Source organism: Helicoverpa zea, chromosome 9 (assembly GCF_022581195.2).
Source record: "Helicoverpa zea isolate HzStark_Cry1AcR chromosome 9, ilHelZeax1.1, whole genome shotgun sequence".
NCBI classification, from domain to species: domain Eukaryota; kingdom Metazoa; phylum Arthropoda; class Insecta; order Lepidoptera; family Noctuidae; genus Helicoverpa; species Helicoverpa zea.
In genome coordinates, this window is record NC_061460.1 from 9,459,371 (window position 1) to 9,479,537 (window position 20,167).

General features: G+C 33.9%; 1 protein-coding gene across 3 annotated transcripts in view; it reads left to right on the plus strand.

Moving 5' to 3' along the window:
- LOC124633523 overlaps positions 1-15,456 on the plus strand; it is a 41,159-nt gene extending 25,703 nt beyond the window's left edge. The window contains exons 2-8 of one of the 3 annotated variants that reach the window (XM_047168773.1): positions 4,972-5,171; positions 7,536-7,674; positions 10,929-11,078; positions 12,699-12,854; positions 13,880-13,978; positions 14,050-14,190; positions 14,499-15,456. In XM_047168773.1, coding sequence (XP_047024729.1) covers positions 4,972-5,171; positions 7,536-7,674; positions 10,929-11,078; positions 12,699-12,854; positions 13,880-13,978; positions 14,050-14,190; positions 14,499-14,989 — 1,376 coding nt within the window. In that variant the 3' untranslated portion in view covers positions 14,990-15,456. The remainder of the gene's footprint in view (positions 1-4,971; positions 5,172-7,535; positions 7,675-10,928; positions 11,079-12,698; positions 12,855-13,879; positions 13,979-14,049; positions 14,191-14,498) is intronic. The other 2 variants (XM_047168774.1, XM_047168775.1) reach the window with 2 other exon arrangements.
- The last annotated feature ends 4,711 nt before the right edge of the window (positions 15,457-20,167 follow it).

Sequence of the window (20,167 nt, forward strand, 5' to 3'; positions counted from 1 at the left end):
TTGAAGTTTCTAGAATTTTCAAGTCTCAAGACTCGACCCTGGACGTTTCTAGCGCACTTTAAGATTCTATTTTGTGATACTTATAACTGTACTCCAGAGTTTTCAAACTCTTTCTCTTTTACCAATTCTTCGTAAACCAAAATAAAATTTTCTAAAACATATTTTATATTTTGGGGGTTTAATATTTTAAATAATTATATTGTCATTTCTTTTTTGAACTTTTTAAGAAGGGCTTATTCAAAATACTTTATACTTTTTTGGCTTCATTTGTAATAGAATACAGAGGGTGAATATTTTAACTACCTCATTCATAGCCGAGGGTCATCATCCTACATAGACTATTTGTTTTTAAATAGGTATACCTAAATAAATCCTATGATACAACGTGCTTTTATAGAATTTTCTTGCATACATCTAAAATGATATTTTTAGCTCAAAAAGTTATTTAAACTATACCTGAAAGCATAGTATATAAAAGATTATAATAGCTTTTAGCTTGTGAAAGTACCCAAGATCATCGATAAGTGTTCTACCTGGCACGGAGAGAGTAAACTACAAGCCGCGTCGAGGAGACCGCTTGACATCTAAATAAATAGCTCTACGTTCAAGTAATGTAAGGAAATTACGCGTAAATGAAGATGGCGATTGCACTTCGGATACTTAACTGGTAATTTTAAAACGCAGAATTTTAATAAATTAAACTTGTAGGATGACTTCATTTTCTGTGTTTGGTTCTCTGTAACTGCTAATAGACCATTTGTCAGTTTGTTTAAATGTCGTTTACGAAATCTGAAGAAAATTTGCTGAAAATCAGTGCTGGCACTGTGTCTCTTATAGCGTCATCTTGGGCTGAGCAAGGTTGATTTTCCCTCTTTTCTTCTCATAATTTAAAAAAAAAATCAAATCAACTAAAGTAACAACATAGTCCTGTTGTTACTTTAGTTGATTTGATTTTTTTTTTGTTTATATAACGATTGATATAACGATTTTTGTTTATCTGTACATTCTGTCTTTCGAAAAACATACAAAACTGAATTCACTTTAAAAGCTATTACAGTAGCAGAGAACCAAACTCACAAGAAATAAAGTCATCCTACATCAATTTTAATAAAGAAAAACTCTTAGTTACCTAACATTTTTCTCTATATAACGTATAACCTGAAAGCTCCCGTCTTTTATAAAGATCGAGCCTTTGTTGTGATTGGTCCGATCTTTAAGCTGATAATGCTCTGGGCAGTTAAGCCGCCACTGCTAATCTGGCTTTTCATGACGTGAAATACACTTCCTATCTATTTACTTTACTGCAGTTCGATCGAAGCGACAATTTTTTATGTATTTTTTATGGCTTTGATTTAGTTTCACAGGATGCGAAAAAGTAGACTACAGACTTTTTAGATTAGCGTGAAAGTAATCGTGGATCCAATCAAACTATTTAGTTGGACTGTGCCTACCTGATTGTATTAATGTGTCATACATCTCCGTAGTGATAAGAAGTCGTATTGAACCATATATCCGAATAATCATGGGTGATTAACGCTCAATCCTTCTCCTTGTGACAGGAGGCCTGCAGTGGACTGGGCCAAGCAGTGGGACGATAAAAGTCAGTGTCAATAAAATTAAATTGGAGAAATGTTACCGTTTATTAGAATAAACTATTCAAAGGTTTTCGGTCGCTCAAAAGTGTCAGTTTTTATCAATTACTTATAAAAAACAGACAAAGTTCTAAACATAAAATATTTAAACATTTACAAAGTAAAAACCCAAAAAAATAGATCCGAATCAAGCCTAACAAAAACCCACATTTTTCAAAAGCGAAAAAGGTTTTATTGAAATACATAATTCTATTTAAAATTCTTGAAATAAAACAGATGTAACGAGTAAAAACAAGCCTCTTAGGGGAACTAGAACAAATACGCCTTTTAGTAGGCAATAAATTGTGCCTAAATAAAGCATTACACTTTTCACACCTAAGAAATTTATTGTAGGCGTCCAGTCTCCCAAATAAATGTTGCCAATACATTAAATATGTATTGGGTAATGTCTGGTGGTATTTCCATTGCTTTTTCTACTATTTTGTTTGTTTTTTCTTTATTATTGTTTCAAAGCCAAAACTAAAGTGACATACATCTAAGTAATTGTATTTAAAATTTATTTAAAAATATTTAAAAGTTTTTCCTTTATTCATTTTAATTCACGACTTATTTCCACCTGTAATATTCACTACTTAACTCGTTTCATGCAAACCATCTTTTGTAGTATCCATGCAAAAATAAACTTTTGGTAGGTATATAGTAACATTAAAAGAAGCCTATACCGGTAGTAATTATCCTAGCCATTTCACGTACATTATCATAAATAATGAAGGTGTGTCTTCTTCATATCATTTACTATTTCCATGTTAGACTATTTAACGTGCTCCGTAAACACGCAACGTTTTAATATTAAAAAGTATTTTCATAAATGTGAACATAATTAAATGTTGACCTACTAAGTAATATCCACCGTTGAAAAAAAAACGAAGGGAGTTTTTAGTTACGGCTGAATTTTAGGTCAATGGGTTAGGCCCGGTCTTGTAAATACGTATAATTATGTATTATAAAAATATATAAATATAAGGTACTCCAGATGTTTTTTTTAGAAAATAAGAACAGGGTACACATATACATTATAGAGTAGTAGCTTCCGTGACATACTGACATTGAAACCCGTGTAACAATGTTTGAAAATTTAAAATGCAAGCAAGTTGGCTACATATTTTTGAGAAAATCTTGAATACACTCCCACTATTACATAATAATGATCTGCAGCAGTTGGACTAACACGTAACTTCCTTGTTAGGAAATAGGCTAAAAACAATATAAATTACACTAATTAAAATCCTCGTATAGTCTGCTTAACTTAAATAATAATTGTACTTGGTACTTACATTCTCACTAAAAAACCTATCACGCTAATTTTCACCTTAAAATCTTAAGCGTAAGATATAATTTTCTTTGGACAGCTAAGATGTGGTAAATAAACTGGCTGTTAGCTTGCCACATGAACATGTCAGTAAAGCTAGTTCGTTTCACGCGGATTTTCTGCTGTGTTAGTGGATTTCGCTTATATGTCGTCGTAAATTGCTATCGGCGGAGAGTGCTATGTCACATGACCAGTGCACTACAACTGATTCAACATGGCTGCGTTTGATATGGACTTATTTACCATTTTGTTGGGGAGAATAAAAATTATGTGGTGTTTGAAGAAACTTTGGAACCATTCCACAACGTTTCTTTTTAAAACTTACACCTGATACTTGTCATCTGAATCATTTCCATTGCCAATCAGCGTGGCAATGCGGCCTGCCTATAATTTTCTATTTTTATTTATTGGTAGAATTATATAAATATGTATAATGTATACATTTTTGTCACCTTAATTCAAGTTAGGATTTAAAAATGCACGCTAAGTAAAGATAATTCGTTGAACACTGCTTTAAGTGGTATCGGCCTGAGAGTTAATTTACCATTGAATTAAGTTCATTCATAGTAATTATGTGCCTTAAGTGATCCAGTCATCAAACTCAAGTTTGAGCTTAAATGACCCCTCACACCAAATAGCCAAAAGACAAAATGAGCGCCAAGTGACAAAAATAAACAGAACAACAAAACAGAAACTGCGTAACTCCAGTGACAACAGTCAAAGTCGAAAAGCTAATTCGATCACAACATACGTCATTAGTGTATCAACGTTCGCGACTGACATAATCAGTTTTCCCAACACTTGTTATTTGTTTTGTCATGTTTTTCTCTCAGATGTTGATTATTATTATTATTTTCTGGATCACGTGTTTGTTTCCACGTGTACAGACCTGTACAAACTCTTCTGACACCTTGTTTTGATGTCATTTCTGACGAATTAGGCTTGGTACTTGTAGGAACTGGTTTGGATTTATTTTGTTACTAGCTGTTTTCACCCGATTCTTATTTTTGCACCTGGATCAAAAGTAGACTTATATTTTGATGTAAAGGTTTGTTACTGACAACTTTCATCAAATACATTTAAGCCTACCAAGTGTGACATTTGAATGTATTGAGTTGTGATGATGTCCTCCTAGCCGATTATTGGGTAGGGCGGCTGTTCTCATGTAAGGAGATTAGCCAACTACGCAGGACTTATTATAGTGCACGAGCATTTGCGCAGACACAGGTGCACTCACTATTCCTTAACCCCGATGGGACGGCAATCCGACACGACCGGAGAGAGATCAGGCGCAGGACCGACGTTTACGTGCTCTGCGATGCACGGGTGTATCAATCACCAGCTTCCAGGCTCCGGGCTGCTTTGTGAAAGTCTTGTAAAACCCACAAAGCGATTTCGGCCCGACTCGGGAATCGAACCCGAGACCTCATGCTCAACAGCCGCACTTGCGACAGCTAGACCAACGAGGCAGAAGTACGTATCAGAACCTGGATAACTAGGAGTGCAGAACCGTTTTTGGCATCCCTTTATTTAAATCGATTCATGCGATATTCGGTTACAAATATTTTTTTACTTGAGAAAGGTACGAAAAAATCAAAAGTTCAATCGAACCTTCTCAGAAGTTACAGTGTATTTTTAGCATCCCATAACATTTAAGGTTCCCAGAATTGTATGATTGTGTTACGAATTTCTGATGCTATACAAATATTTGTTTTGGGATTTTCGTAATTCAATGTGTTTCCTGATTGTTTTTGCTGCGGATATAATTTTAGGTAACTGCGATCCTATATTCCTAAGTTACTCTCCAAAACCCAACTGATAGTCGAACATGAAAGATGTGGGCTCTCTTAAATAAGGCTTATTTATCCCCTACCTAAGATTGAAAATAAGAATCGCCGAAATTTAATTGGATTTAACCACCCTGACACAATTGAAATGTACGAAAAACAAAAGTTATCTTTCCAATTTTATGACCCTCTATATTAAAAAATCTGTTTTCTTTTGTTTCAGCTCTTCTCCTAGACACGCTCAAGGTCATACACCGATCAGTCTGCAATGACGAGATGGTCTCCCTGGCCTGTCCTCGAGGCACCACCATCAGCATACAAGTAGCCCAGTACGGGAAAGTTGGAGAGGAAAAAGGATGTCCAGCATTGAGCAGCGAAGTGCCGGAGGAGGTCAGGAATTGTAAGAGGCCCAATGCTATGCAGGTTGGTTGTTGGAAAATGATTCTTATTTCGTTGCAGTAGATGTTAATTTTGAATGGGTCGTGTGATGGTAGAAGTTGTGTCATCTATCACCATCAAATGGCACAGACTACCACCACCAGGCCTAGGTATTTCGAAGAAAAAAGGGTTGTTTTGCTTATAAACTTACGTCACCTAAGTAAGCATCCTTTAGAGCATATTTTATTTGACACTCTCTTGTATCATGCCAATAACAGTTATAAGATTTCATATTGAATAAAGATAACAGAAAAGCGAAGTATGTTGTGGCCTCATTGTCAAAAAAAGTAACACTATTTTTCGAGCCAAAACAAATATTTTGGCGTTACCATCCGACGATTGAATAAATGTTATATTTGTAACACAAATACCAACAGCATAGTCTTTAACACTAAATGACTCATTCACTTATCAAGTACGAACCCTTTATTGAAACATTAGAATTCGATTACACTCGGCGTCCATTGTAACCGGCCCACGATTCATTGGTTCGGTCATATAACCCATTCTGATTGGCCGGTGCAGCCTGAATCCTAATTAGATAATGTATGGTGTCAGCTTGCATGCGGCTTGTATGCGGACAGCGAACCAATTTTAGCGTAATGTCCTCTCGCTCAATTGTATTTTGGTTTATTAAAGGTTTTTTTGAAGGTGAGAATTTGTTAGATGAACAAATTTCTGGGTTAGGATAAAGTCATATGAAGAAAAATGTAAGTGACCTTCGAGAGGTTGTCAAAAATAAGCAAGCAGCAAGTAAATCTCCTTTTAATTTGGGAACGAAAGTAAGCTGTCTTCAACATCACTATACATAAAAATAAAATGATACAGGTATAAGTATATGCCAAACCAATTAATACACTCCCCAGTAAATTAGTCACGTAATATTCTTAAGGCCATTGCTTCAAAAGCAAAATGAACTCGGCTTTATACAAAAAAAAAACTTCCTTAAAATTCGGGGAAGCAGTTCATAAAACCTTATTTGCAAAGGTGCCGAAATTGCGGACATCTACAGACTATAACAAGCACTTAACATCAGGTGGGCCAACGAGCCGTTTGTCATTCTTTGACATAAAAAAAGAAAGATGACTTTAATAGGAAACATTAGATCCTCTTTTGCACTTAAAGCTATATTTTTCTTAGGGATACTTCCTAAAGTTGCTGATGTATGCCGTTTTCTTTAGGGCAACGGTGATTTATTCATTGAATATTATTATGTGACTAGCTTCTGCCAGCGACTTCGTCCGCGTTAGAGTCGGACTTCATGCAAAGAGAGGAAGAAATAATAACAACAAAAGAAAGTTAAAAATAAATTATTTAAAACCTAAAAGTCGCGCAATAAGGTTGAACACTCTGAACGTCTATTCGCATCAATCGCACCAACAGCCAAATATTGTATGAAGCTCGCGCAGACACCGCGCCGCGAGTCGCGTCGAGCGCGGCGACCGTTGCACAAAAATGATCCTTATAGCGTGATTCAGTATTCACGCGCGATGGCTTATCCGTTTTTCATGTATAACTTTGGTGTTTCTTCACCGATTTATATGATTCTTTTTTTAATGAATAGGTAATACTGTTAACTATTTTTAATTAGTGTGAGTGAGAGTGTTATAAACGTAATAGTAGACAAATATAATCAGAAAGCTCCGAACTGCTAACCTACCGAGAGTTTTACGTGTTATTGTGAGTCAACCATAAAAGATAGATATATGCTGTCATGGGATATTTTTTACATAATTTTATGAAGAACATTTCCGTCATACATGGTTTCTGTGTAACGGTAACCATTAGGGCTGCACACGCGACGGAAGGTTAAAAAATGGAGTAACTTCTCCCGTTTTCCCAACATTTACCTTCACTGCTCTGCTCCTATTGATCGTAGCGTGATGAAAAGTATCCTATAACCTGCCCAGGAGTATGAAGAATCATTGTACCAAGTTTCATTGAAATCCGTCAAGTAGTTTTTGTTTCCATAACGAACATACAGACAGACAGACAGACAGACAGACAGACAAAAATTTTTCTGATTGCATTTTTGGCATCAGTATCGATCACTAATCACCCCCTAATAGTTATTTTGGAAATATACTCAATGTACAGAATTGACCTCCCTACAGATTTATTATAAGTATAGATTTATGTTTAGATGTGCTTTTTTTCACAGTATATTTCACATTTAAAATTATAGCCACAAATTCAGACCAGGTTATTCAAAATATTAAAAACAGAAGCCATTTTTCAGGCATGGCAGAATTTAAAATAAAACGCAACTCTAAAACAGATGCAAAGACATCTGCAGTAACACTGGTGCCAAATTACAATAGTAATTAATCAAAAACCTTTCTCTTTTAGTACTCATTACTGCAAACCGTGGTGGAAGCTTGCCAAAAGAAACCTCAGTGCAAGTTCAGTACTCTGCCAATGGCAGGTCTCGTGGACCCCTGCCCGACGCAGAATAAATACGTCGAAGTCGCGTATAAGTGCCGCCCCTGTAAGTATTAGAATTTTCACGTACCTAGATGTTTTTATTTTGTCTCGTACACCTTTGTCTTTGGCTGGCACACCTTACAGATCGATGCTATATACTCAATACTCAATTCTTTATTAGCGTTCCATATGTTATGCAGGTGGTACATTTTATAAAGTGGACACAATATGGACCCAGTAGGGCACAGCTTAAAGATGATGGAGATGTATTTACTAAGTGAGATTTTGAACAGTTCAGTATCATACTCACTTCAGAGCGTTCCAAAAAGCAAAAATGTGTACGTAATGTGTAAAAGCATTTGCTTATGTATAGATTCTAAAATTAGGTATCATCCTGTTTATTATAAAAAACCGAATCAAAGAATTGCTATCTGTCTTCAACATTCTAAATTACGCTAAAATATTAAAAATGAAATAAACATTCACAGAACCTCATCTTGTTCCAATGATTTTCTTAGAGAAAATTTATTCAGTCCAAATTATGTTCGTTGAAACAGAATTCAGCAAGTTTTGTTAATTATTTCATCGGGAATCAGTGCGGATGGTCGGTTAACGCTTAATGAATTAAAGTTTTTGATGCTTTTCCTTCATTTTGAATGAAGTGAGGTTTTGACTGTTAATCAGTCACGTACCTACTTATTCAAAATCAATGTTTTATTCTTAAAAAGTGTGTGACATCATGAAAATTGATTTTGAATATCTTTCTTTTTCAAGAGTTTCATTTGAGTTCATCCTACTTTAGTATTCCTTACGATTCTCAGTAATAAAGTGACACTTTGCAACACCGTGACAGACAATTTATTTAATATTAAGTATTGGCAGTCTGAGTTTTGGAATTTCTCGTTCTTTCCATTCCCCCTCCATTAAGGATGTCATAATTATTCAGAAAAGACCACGACGTATTCTAATGAGCACTTCTAAAATTAATGACTTTTGCATTACTGGAGAAAGCAGCTTACCTTCTTTTTGGTCATTAAAAAAAAAAAAAAACTAGCAACTATTTTTTAGAGTTTGGAATACTCAATCTTCGTTATATAAAAAAAAACTATTCCTATCTTCTCATTCTTAGTAAGCAAAACCGTTTTAGTACGTACGTACCGTTTTAACTCAATAAAAACAACAGAAAAAAAGGAATCTTCCAAAATAACCACAAATGAACCTATCCATTACGAAAATTGGTACGCCCCTAAAAACGGACATGAGCATCTTTACCGATAGATAAGGTACCCTAAAACAAAAAAGAGGGTACCGGGATCGCGTGACGTCACGATTTTACTACTGGGAATGAATTGAAGTGATTTATGCCCAGTTAATAAATTCCTGGATGGGGTGAATGGCCGGGGTTGGGTACACAGGAGTGCCGCCATAGGTGCGGCTCATGCACATTAGTCGTGCAGACAGGCGTTCTAAACGCTTGCTTGTTTTAATTACATGGTGAAGCGTTTTTTAATGGTCATGGTGTCTACCGTCGAATTTATTGTAGAATTGCAGCGTGCAGTAAAGATAATTGAAATGAGGAATAGCTTATTGATTTGTGGAATGGGCATCTTCTTATTATTATTTTTTATAAGATCAAATCAATCAGGCTCAAAGTTTAAACGCCCATATTTCAAAAGAGACTTTGTGTGGTTTGAGTTTGAGAACTTTCTTTAAATTTTATGAATATTATTTTAAATTAGGCAAGTGATTGTATATTTTCTTTTGTTTTTATATTTTTTTTTAAACTAAGAATAATATCTTCTTGTATTATAGGTAGTTAAGAAATGCTTGGTTAAAAAGTAACTTTCTACAGTGACAAAGAGTGGCGGCAAGATTCAATGACGTCATTAGTTGCTACCTCGTTATCTTGTTATTTTTTATATAAACTTGAGAACAGTTTGTAGCGGTCTTGTTACGCAAAATACTCTTATTTCATCTCGGATTAAATAGGTAATTAAGCCCTTGTGAATTGTGATTAAAAAATGAGTCATATGATAAATAATCCTGATCGATCCAAATATGAATTAGCTTTCTTTGCTTGTTATGTAGCTATGTACCTACATTGTGTTTGAAAGTGTGTAATAAGAAAAACCTAAGTTAACCAAATTAACTCAATTTTGTTTTAAGTAATGTTTTTTTTTAAAGATAATAAACTGGTTCTCTCTCTTCGTTAGATTTATTATGCACAATGTAATGGAATTCTATGATTTTTAAACAAAGGTCTTATTTAAACTGCCTTTTGATAGGTAAGTTGTTTGATTGTTACACACTTTAATGGTAAATATCATTTTTAAAAGATTATAAATTCGATGCACTATTTGGACACGAAGGAATTGCGTGTAGAATTTCATCTCTTTGAATTGCCACGTGAAATTGAAATTTTAAACTGCATGACTTTTGAAATGTCAAGTTACCTACTGTGTTGAATATTAATACCAATAGTATTCTAGTTCTAATTTTATATCACCGCTCAAAATACTTTTTTTAAGATCCCTTTCTGAACTCCATAACCTAACCTCAACAACCCCATTTACTAAAATAAGGTACCGACCATGACGCGGCAATAAAAATCACTCACCATAAGGAAGTGACGTTTCAACCGTCCGTCTGCTGGCGTCATTAATATTACTTATAGCCACCACCTTAGCCAAGCGTTACACTCGGACACTCTTCTAATTGAAACGCGAACACTTACCGAAGCTTTTATCCTATTGGCGGTTTTATATTACATGCTAATGGACGCTAAAGGGTTACGGAAAAACAAAGGGCGATACTCCACGGATAACGTGATTCCCTACTAATTAGTGTTAAAAGTGATACTCAATTATCGTAATTAAATCCAGCATTAACTCGACGCCCTAGAAACGGAATTTATAGCATTAATATTTGCGTTTTATACCGGGATTTGCTAACGTATGAGATAATTATAATGTTTCAGTTTGTTGATTTTCGATTGCACGCTGTTTGGATTAGCGGAATATTAGTTTGTTAATAGGCATATGATTTATAAATTCGATACAGTTTGTTAATGTTTAGTTTCAGTTCGACAATAAATACGAGGAAATCCTGAAATATTTGCCTAAACTAACATACATTTTAGGTGTTAGAATATAAAGTTAGTAGTTACTATATAATATATTTGGTTTTGAATGAATTTATGAATGTTTGGAGGAATTTTCATCAGAATTTTGACAAAGTGACAATTTCTAGACATTATCATTAAATTATGCCATATTTATAATTTCAAGAGCACTATTCATAGTTTTGACTCTTCCACAGATGAGTTCCGAATAAGGAACGCCTGCGAAGGTGACGTGATCAAGCTGAGTTGTAACCCTCACTCCAGGATTGCTATCTTCGATGCTCTGTATGGAAGGACGGCTTTCGAAGCCGTCACGTGTCCTCAGACTCAAGGAGTGCCTGATGAATGTGAGTATATTAGAGAAACTTGGTTATATGGTTATACTTAATATTGGCTAACATTTTTTTTTACTCATGTAATGCAAGGTCAGTGTAGGTACTTCTTATTTAGGGCTATTACGCACTGTCGACAAGTCGACGGCGACTTAGTCTCTCGGCGACCGAAATAAAGGCAACAACCGGCGACTTAGTGCGTAACACCTTATTTAAACTTATGAAAGTCATAGTCGCTGGCGACTCGGTCACCAGCGACTAGTCGACAGTGCGTACAGGCCCTTATAGTGAATAGAAAGAGTTTATTGTTTTAACACCATTTTTCATTTGTTTGTTTGTTTTAATATGCAATTAAAACATAGTACGTCTCTATTCTCAAGTGATGGGCAAATAAAGTACCACTATATATGAAAAGTTGATTTGTACAAAAGTTTTCAATTCTCATGTCCAAAATAATAAATAGTCATAAAGAAAATGACCTCTCTAATGACTTCCGAGAAGTGTCGTGAATATTAATCTGTATAATATAATATTGAAGCTTGCAAAGAACATAATCAGCCCAAGAAAATAGGTAAAGGAAATTTCAATAACTTCTAAGAAATTAAGAAGACAGAAACTAAATGAAGGCCTTTCAGTAGACTAATAAGCAAACCCAAGTAATTTAATTAGGTTTATTATTGTTATTCTTGATCTCGGCAAGTTAGAAGAATATTATTATATTTATTCTAGTTTGTCTAGGCCCTAAGGCCTAATATATAAATTAATTAATAGGCTTCAGTGTGTTACGAATATTTGGGTACATGTGAGTAATAAAAAGATTGGGTTTGTATATTATATGTGGACTATAGCAAAGTAAGTTCTTCAAACTGTATTCTGAATTAATATGGGTAATTTATTTTTTTTAGTATAAAACAACCATTTTTATTACTATCAATAAGTAAAACATCAAAGCGAATCACATTCCCTTTGAAAATTACGTTAATTATATAGTAATCAACACAAGTTTTAATGTTAATATCATTATGAGCCGAACTTTCATTGAAAATTCAGTTTACATCAGTTAATCATGAAATTCACTAAATTCACGAGAAGCACTATTTTATACATGTATGAAAACTAAATAAAAATTTCGAAGAAGTCACAGTGTTTCGTGGAAAATATTTTAAATGTGTTAATTCCATTTGTCATCCATAATGGTTGGGTGTGGTATGTCCTATATTATTGTATGTAGCTGAAATACGTTACATATTTGACAGTGACCAAATTAGTGAAATTATTATGGCCAGGAAAAATAAAAGAAATGTTTTAATGTGTGAATATTTCGTGTTTGTTTGCGGTAGATAATTGGGGACTGTGAAATAGTCTATTGATTTGTTTATCTACTTATTGTATGTTTGGGATTAGGTTCCAGTTAATATACAGGCGGTATTTTAATGTACGTAGGAATATAGATAAAGATGTGTTCTTTTTTTCTGACAGAGTATTGAACTCCGTAGAAAAAATGTGACTTTTAATGTCACTGTTTTTAAAAAAGTTTTTTTTTTTAATTTTTTTTTTACCTTCTTTACTATTTAGTACTTTATTATAGCAAGGTCCGTATTCATGAATGATTAATAGATATTTTTTAATCCGTAGTTTTGTCTCCAGCATGCGTGACTCCTCATGCAGTGAAGACAGTCATACAGCTGTGTTTAGGAAGGCGCCGGTGCCAGATCACTGCCAACAGCAAAACTTTCAATTCTTCTTGCAACCAACTTTCAAGGCCATATCTGAAAGTCGTTTATGCTTGCGGTAAGTTATCATAACTTTATAGATAACTAGCTTCCGCCAGCGGCTTCGCCCGCGTGGTGTGTTGATAAAAAGTAGCCCATGTGTTAATCCAAGGTATCACCTATCTACATACCAAATTTCAATCAAATCGGTCCAGCCGTTTTTGCGTGATTGAATAACAAACATACATCCATACATTCTCACAAACTTTCACATTTATAAGTAGGAAGTAGGACTTTTAAGTTAAATTTGATGTTTATAAAAGGCATTGGTTATATTCCCAAATGTTTTTGTAGACCCCGTCGAACACGTAATTAACAACCTCACTTGATTTTAGTGTTTTGAATCTATGTATTAACAACAAAAGTCTTTTTCCAATACTTTCATTCCAATAAAAAATCGCTTCGTAAAACTACTTATCTGTTAAATATTTCAACGCCTTTCAATTTATTTTCGCATACATTTTATTCCAAGCACATTTCAACGGAATTTACAATGTTGACAATTTCAAAAGTATTTATGGAGCTTCCACTGTTCATTTGAGCGTTCGTTGCCATTCCTTTAGCCGGTTAAAGTTTATCAATTATAGTTCACCAAGCAGTTTAAAGAAACTGTGTTCAAGTTGTACACTAATCAGAAGATTGCTTCATCTACAGCGTCTCTTGAATCTGTTGTAACCTCTAACAACTTGGGAGACGCTCCAACTAGTAATTGCGTAACTTCTTCAACTTTCGAACTACCCTATTCTGATGCATCTTGTAAGTTTTAACAATGCAAATCTGTATTTTACCTTGCGACTTCGCTCTTTCCTCTATTGTTAGGTGTAAAGTAGTCGAATCTATAGCTGCGTTAGTGTCATCTTCGTCCTTTGTGCTCTCAGAATTAAAATGCGAACTTGTCTAGAGATGGTGAATTTGAAGCATTCGAATACTTGCAGGTAAAATACTTAGGGTTCAGATTGTCTTTTATTTTTTATTTCGTACCAACAGTGACCTACCATCTGAGCGTTATAAAAACTTTATAACAAGTATTGCTTTCTTTTTCAGTGCCATTAGGTGTCCTCTCAGAAAAATATGAGAGTGCAGCTGAAAGGGATGAGGGTTCCACTACCTTTGATCATAGCAAAGCCCTTTTTGATGAATCAGGTAATTTAGAAAACTTTAGAATGAAAGGGGAAGTTTAAGGATGATTCTTACTCAAATTTATATTTTGTTAGAAGAAGCAGGTGAAAAATGGGGAGAGCCTAGCGCTGATCGTGCCCTGCAACCATCTCTCGATGAAGATGTACCACCCACTAGACCGGAGGCTGAGACAACTACACTTCAGCAACCAAAAAAGAATATTGACAGAAATGAAGGTAATAGAAGCTTGTTACATTTTTGTGTTTTCGGCCATCAAACCAACAATAAATAAAGTAAATCATATTTGCAATGGAATTATCGTATATTGTCATAGCTGACAAAGCCTTTTAAACTTGTGCGAATGCCTATAAAATATACCTTTAATATGTCATGTTCAAACGCGATCCATAAATTTCGAGTCAACCAATTAAACTCCTAACAAACATAATACATCAATGTATTTGTGCCGAACCGAAACTAGAACGCATTAGTTAATTTCGTACAAATATTCGCGCTGGTATTAGAAAATATTTGTTTGTTTCAGAACCACAACACAGTAACTCGATATTACTATTATCTGTTAGTATAGGACTGCTAATATTCATTGTTATTATTGGAGTAACAATTGCTATTAAATGCTATATTAAACGTAAAGCAGATCATTCTAAGAATGGGGATATGTATACAACAGAAGCTCCAAATGTCTTTAATGACGCGTTTTCTGATATTGATAATGATGCGGACATCAGCCACATATCTGGAACGTTCCATGATCCGATGCACCCAGACATGATACTGTATAAGAACATTCCAGGGAGTAGAGGAACTATACGGGCTATGAAACCGTTATGTACTATATATCCTTCTGCTCCAGAAGCAAATATGTATGGTAACGTGGACTACGTGCCTTCACACACGAGAGACATGGCACCCAGGTTTACGAGAAGTAGAAGTAACGAAGAAGAAGGAGAACAAAATATTATGACGAGCCCTAGGAGTTTAGGAGCTCACTCTAGTAACTATTACTATGGCTGACACCACGACGACGGAGGCATAAACGATGCCTCTAGGACATATTGCTTTTAGTGTGGTCTTGGACAAGTGTACAATGAAATAGATAGCTTATAAAGCTAAGGATTGTGTAAAAATAAGGTTTGAATACGGGACTGTTGAAAACTAGGTTTGTTTGTACATTTTGATTGTTACATTATGTTAGTTTAAGATACTTGATTGTTCAGTAAGTTCTCTATTCATTACTAAATCTGTCACGCTCATTAGAGTCGCACCTATGTATCTACTTTTGCATATCGTCAACTCAGCACTTTTGTATTCCAAACTTACTACAATCCCATCTGTGATGGTCCATTATAAAGTCTTCTATAATTCTAAATATAGAGAATATTATTTGTATATAAACTGAAGCTTCATTCAAAACATTTTCTTCCTACATTTAGAGAAATGTTAATCCTTTTATATTATTTTTTAAATAAAAATGCGGAAAATCTGTGTTTTATTTGATGGAGGAGGAAGATGTACCCTAGCACAAAAATAATGGGTGAGTCATTAGAAGTAATGCGATATTTTTTGTTGTTGTTAAAATGCGATGTAATGGTCGCGTGGCTGACGTCGTTATTCATGGATAATAGGGGGGATCCGGGAGCTATTATTCAAGAAGCTAAAAAGGGGGAAAGAATAATTCGTGTATGATAAATAATAAATAGATAGTTACGGTTATTGACATGCTTTTTGGAGTCACGAAGTTGTGGTGTTTGAGGGACATAAATATTTTTAGTAATTAATAATTTTACTTATCTAGACTTTAAAGAAACTTGGTTTCGTCCTCGGATAAGAAGATAAGAAAACTTCAGGGTTGCATCTACCTACTTCAATGCCAAATTTTCTTCTAAATCGGTTCAGACAAAACTCCGTATTCACATACGCGTGTGTGTGTGTCTTCCTTCAAATAAACAAACTCATTCTAGCATTTATACATTACGTAGGTAAAGCACCTGGACATTTATGAAAATTAGTACAAAGTGCTAAAGGTAACACATACAAATTAATTTATTGACGGAATATTGAACAGATCAAAATGTGAAATTACACGTGACACGTATTCATATCCATAGGTCAAACACAAACTATTAATTTCGAAGAATTAAGTAAATCAACTGCATATCAATGAATTATACCTATGTGCTGAACAGGAGTGCGCATAATTTCATTTAAATCAATTCAGTTAGGCAGTGTGATTAATTTAAGAATGAACGAAAATGTGTGCGTGAAAAAAAAAGTTAAAATAATATATTCTTTAGTAGGTACCTACCTACTATCAAGTTGAAAGCTAAGTATATTATCAAGATGAGCACTTAAATTCATAAGAACCTATCACAAGAACGATAAAATTCAATACCCCGGCAATATTGATTGTGAACTTTCATTATCAAGCAAAAAAGGCGATAAAATTTTATTGGGACAAGAAATCTCACAAGGTCCCGGCTTTTGAATTCTGTGGGATGAATTTGCATAATTTTACAACTGTAATCCGAAGGCTCACAAGTTGAGTATCAATAGTTATATAAACGATAGTTCGCGCGTAATCTGCTCAATAGTTCTCAATAGTTAGTTATCAATATATATATAGTTCTCAATAGTTTCTGTTCAATAGTTCGATGATTGTGCAAGGGGTACCTAAGTAGGTGTGATTTATGTTTTAATTAAATTGGTGGTAAATGGTCCATTTTATTAGTATTTTTATGTATGGGGTGTCAATTTTCTCAGAGGAGAAAGATTAAAAGAAACTAATATTAACGATTGTTCGGAATGTATTTTTTTGGCGGTAAGTACAAACTTCATCTTTGATAAAAAAAAGGTAAATGTAAATACAAGATACAAATGCAATACAAAAGAACCAAAGAAATCTGAAGTATTCAAATAACAATCGAACTTATACTGCGCTACCTATTTTCCAAAGATAAGTTTTTAAAACATGCTGAAACTTAATAAATATACTGCAGAACCAAAGTTAAAACATTTTAGAATATTCTCTCGATTCACTTTTAAAATAAAACAGAAACTGCGACGCGCTTTGACTGCGCCAAAGTTTCACCAACAAATCGTTTGCAATAAAAACTATAAACGTGAAAAATGGCGGGAAGTTTATTCGAAGTTTCCTGAAGCGAGCTACAATCTACATGGAGTCAGTCGTGCGACGAAACTTCATTATTCAGGTGTCGCGGACCACGTAGTTCGAGCGGCGTTGGATAGATGGCGCTGTACTCAATTTTGTAAGGAAGACTGGAAAGCAATGGAATCAGGTAAGTTTTTTTGTTGTGATGGAGAGATATTTCATATTTAATCTAAAGAAAAATAAAACAGGCTTTTTATCAGGTTAAATATGAAAACGAAATCTTCAACAATGACTTAAAGTGGAAAAGAATAACTGAATCTATCAAGGCTATCTATCTTCTAGGTATAGAATACTTTGAACGAGTTAGTAACTTCATTTCAAGATATGAAGCAATCGTTAAACTTTGCCGGTTGAAGTCACTAATTCAATAAAACTTTGAGGTATCTAACGCCGATCTGATTGAAATCTTTTTCTAATCCCCAGAGTAAAACCTTTGTTTTTTCATGATCTTTTAAATATTAATTTTGCTACAATATTTCATCAAAATGGGTTTATGAGCCGATTTGTAGGTATTAGCCATATTCGAACTAATATACCTAAGTAGTTTGCTACATGTGATGATGGTGTGATACTATTATTAAGTGTAGAGCATTATTAAGTAGTCTGGTGCAGGTAGGTATATTTAAAACCTGTAGGATATTACCTATCAATAAAAGAGTCTGTACACAAGACTGGTACCAAAGTTACATTGCAGGGATACTAAACTTAAATACCAAGGGCACACATGTCGAACTAAATCATACAATCATATTCCTAGATCCTGGTTAAGAGCCGAATTTAGAAACTTAATAATGAAGAAGGTGCTACTAGGTCTAATTCAGAAACTGCCTAATTAATTAAATTACCTAGTTAGTGTGATAAAATGTAGCAAGTCACCAACCACTTAAAATTCAGAACCCTTTGCGTAAATATTTGTCAACCTTAAATAAACTTGCCTTAATAATAGCCTTGACAATCTCCCATAAGAAAAACCAAAAAGTAAAAAATAAAGGCAAAATTCTCTTCACGTAGCAATATCTATTGGTATAAAGTAATCCTTTGTGGATATACATGCATGCTAAAGAAACAAATGGGACCAATAATAATAAATCACCATGGTAACGACATGGGGTACAAACGGCCCGTGTTTTGAAGGAATTGCTGAGATAGCGAACATTTGACTGGAGTTCGATTCTTTTTTGTTTTGGTGCTTTTTTCTCTGTTTTAAGTGAATATTATGATGAATGGATAATGGAGAACAAAATTCCGTCCTCCGTGGACATTAGTAGACAAAGTAAATAGCAAAAATGTATGTACTTAAAGAAAATGTAATAGGTATTAGTTCCGACGATATTCGTTTAATGATATCTAGTAAAATATCACGCCATGACGTCTCATATTGATTCGAGTAAGGAACATTGGTATTTTTTTTACAGATACACTGTGAATAAATATGGATACGATTGAACAATGGTAAAACTTTTAATCTCCCCTAACTCTCCATTGTTAATTACCTAGTTCAAGAAGTCAGCCAGTACTTTGCAAAGAATAAGGCGCAATTTTACATATGAATGACCTCCTTTGATCTTTAATCCAATTACGTTCCTATTTACGAGTTGATACATGTTTACAATAACCTCAAGTTGTAGACAAGTGTTGGCCTCGGAGGCACTTATATCAAAGCCCGTGTTTCTCTATTCCTACCACGTTCACGACTACAAAGTCATAAGCCCCGTCGAAAGTTTCAAAACTCAACCGTGGATACCAGACGACCTTACTAAAATGGCAATCTTGAAAATACTATGTTTTGAAGTGGCAGACTAATTCTTTTGAACTATGAAAGTCATTTTTGAAAGGCAATCAAGTGTTTTCTAAAAGGTTCATTTATTTTCTTTTGTAATAACACCTCAGTATTTTGTTGTTATTATAAGTTTGAGAAAATTTAGGGTAGGTTTATTAGCAGTGTTGTTTATAATCGTGTTATTATTTTAGACAAGCGTAAAATTTAATTAAAATAAATAAGGAATATAAAACGTATATGATGACTATGGTAGTGCCCATAGATTTAGTAGCTAATATTTTTTGTGGAATCTAAGAAGTTGCAGGTGTTGATTGTTAAGTACTGACATAGGTAAATAGGTATGAAATAGGATGGTTGACTCTTAAGAGTCCTATAAACACGTGTAAAATCTGATGAAAGAGAAATAAATTGTTAAATCATTCTGAAATAAGGGGATTAATTTTTGTTTACATAATATACTTTCTGTATCAGACGCGTTTACTTCATAACATTCTTAAATACTTAAACCTTACTTAATAATATTATTTCTTACAAAATCACAAATCAAAAGCAAAATATTTTCCATAAAAGTCGAACTTTGTTTTCATATTCAACAGTCGTGTCATTGACCTATGAACGAAAACTGAAAACGTCAAATGTTTAAGAGAGTACATAAGTTGTTTAGCATAATATATTCAGACATACAATATGGCAAATATTTTCAATACGAGGAGAAAGTTTCCAGAACATTCAAGTCAAAACAAAAGATAGACTGTATTTGTTTCATAGACGTAGTATCTTTACTAAAACGTTTATTTAAATCGTGATATCAAAATATTGAGGTTTTGGATTTAGATTGGTAATAACTTACATAGTTGTTTTTAGGTTACCTATTTGGATTGCTAGAACTTTATCTTTATTTTTCAAGGTGAATGTTGTTTGTGTTTATATAAGGTAGGTCTTGAAAACAATAATTACTAGAAGGCGATTGTAATGGTCCATAAAAATAGTCGCTTTTCAAATTAAAACGCTTTGAATGTAAAATATATTTATAAGTGTTCTTTAAATCTATATAAAACTTAACTTTATACCGTAGCTATTATCGTAATTCACGACACGAAAAAAGGCAAACTTAAAATTATCAGTCTAGAAACTTGAACTGAAAAACTTTTAGCTCCGTTTAAAAATTCATAATTTCTAAGCGTTCATAAATCTAGACTGCTTCACTCCCAATTAGGAGAAAATTTTCTTCAGAAGAAAAAGG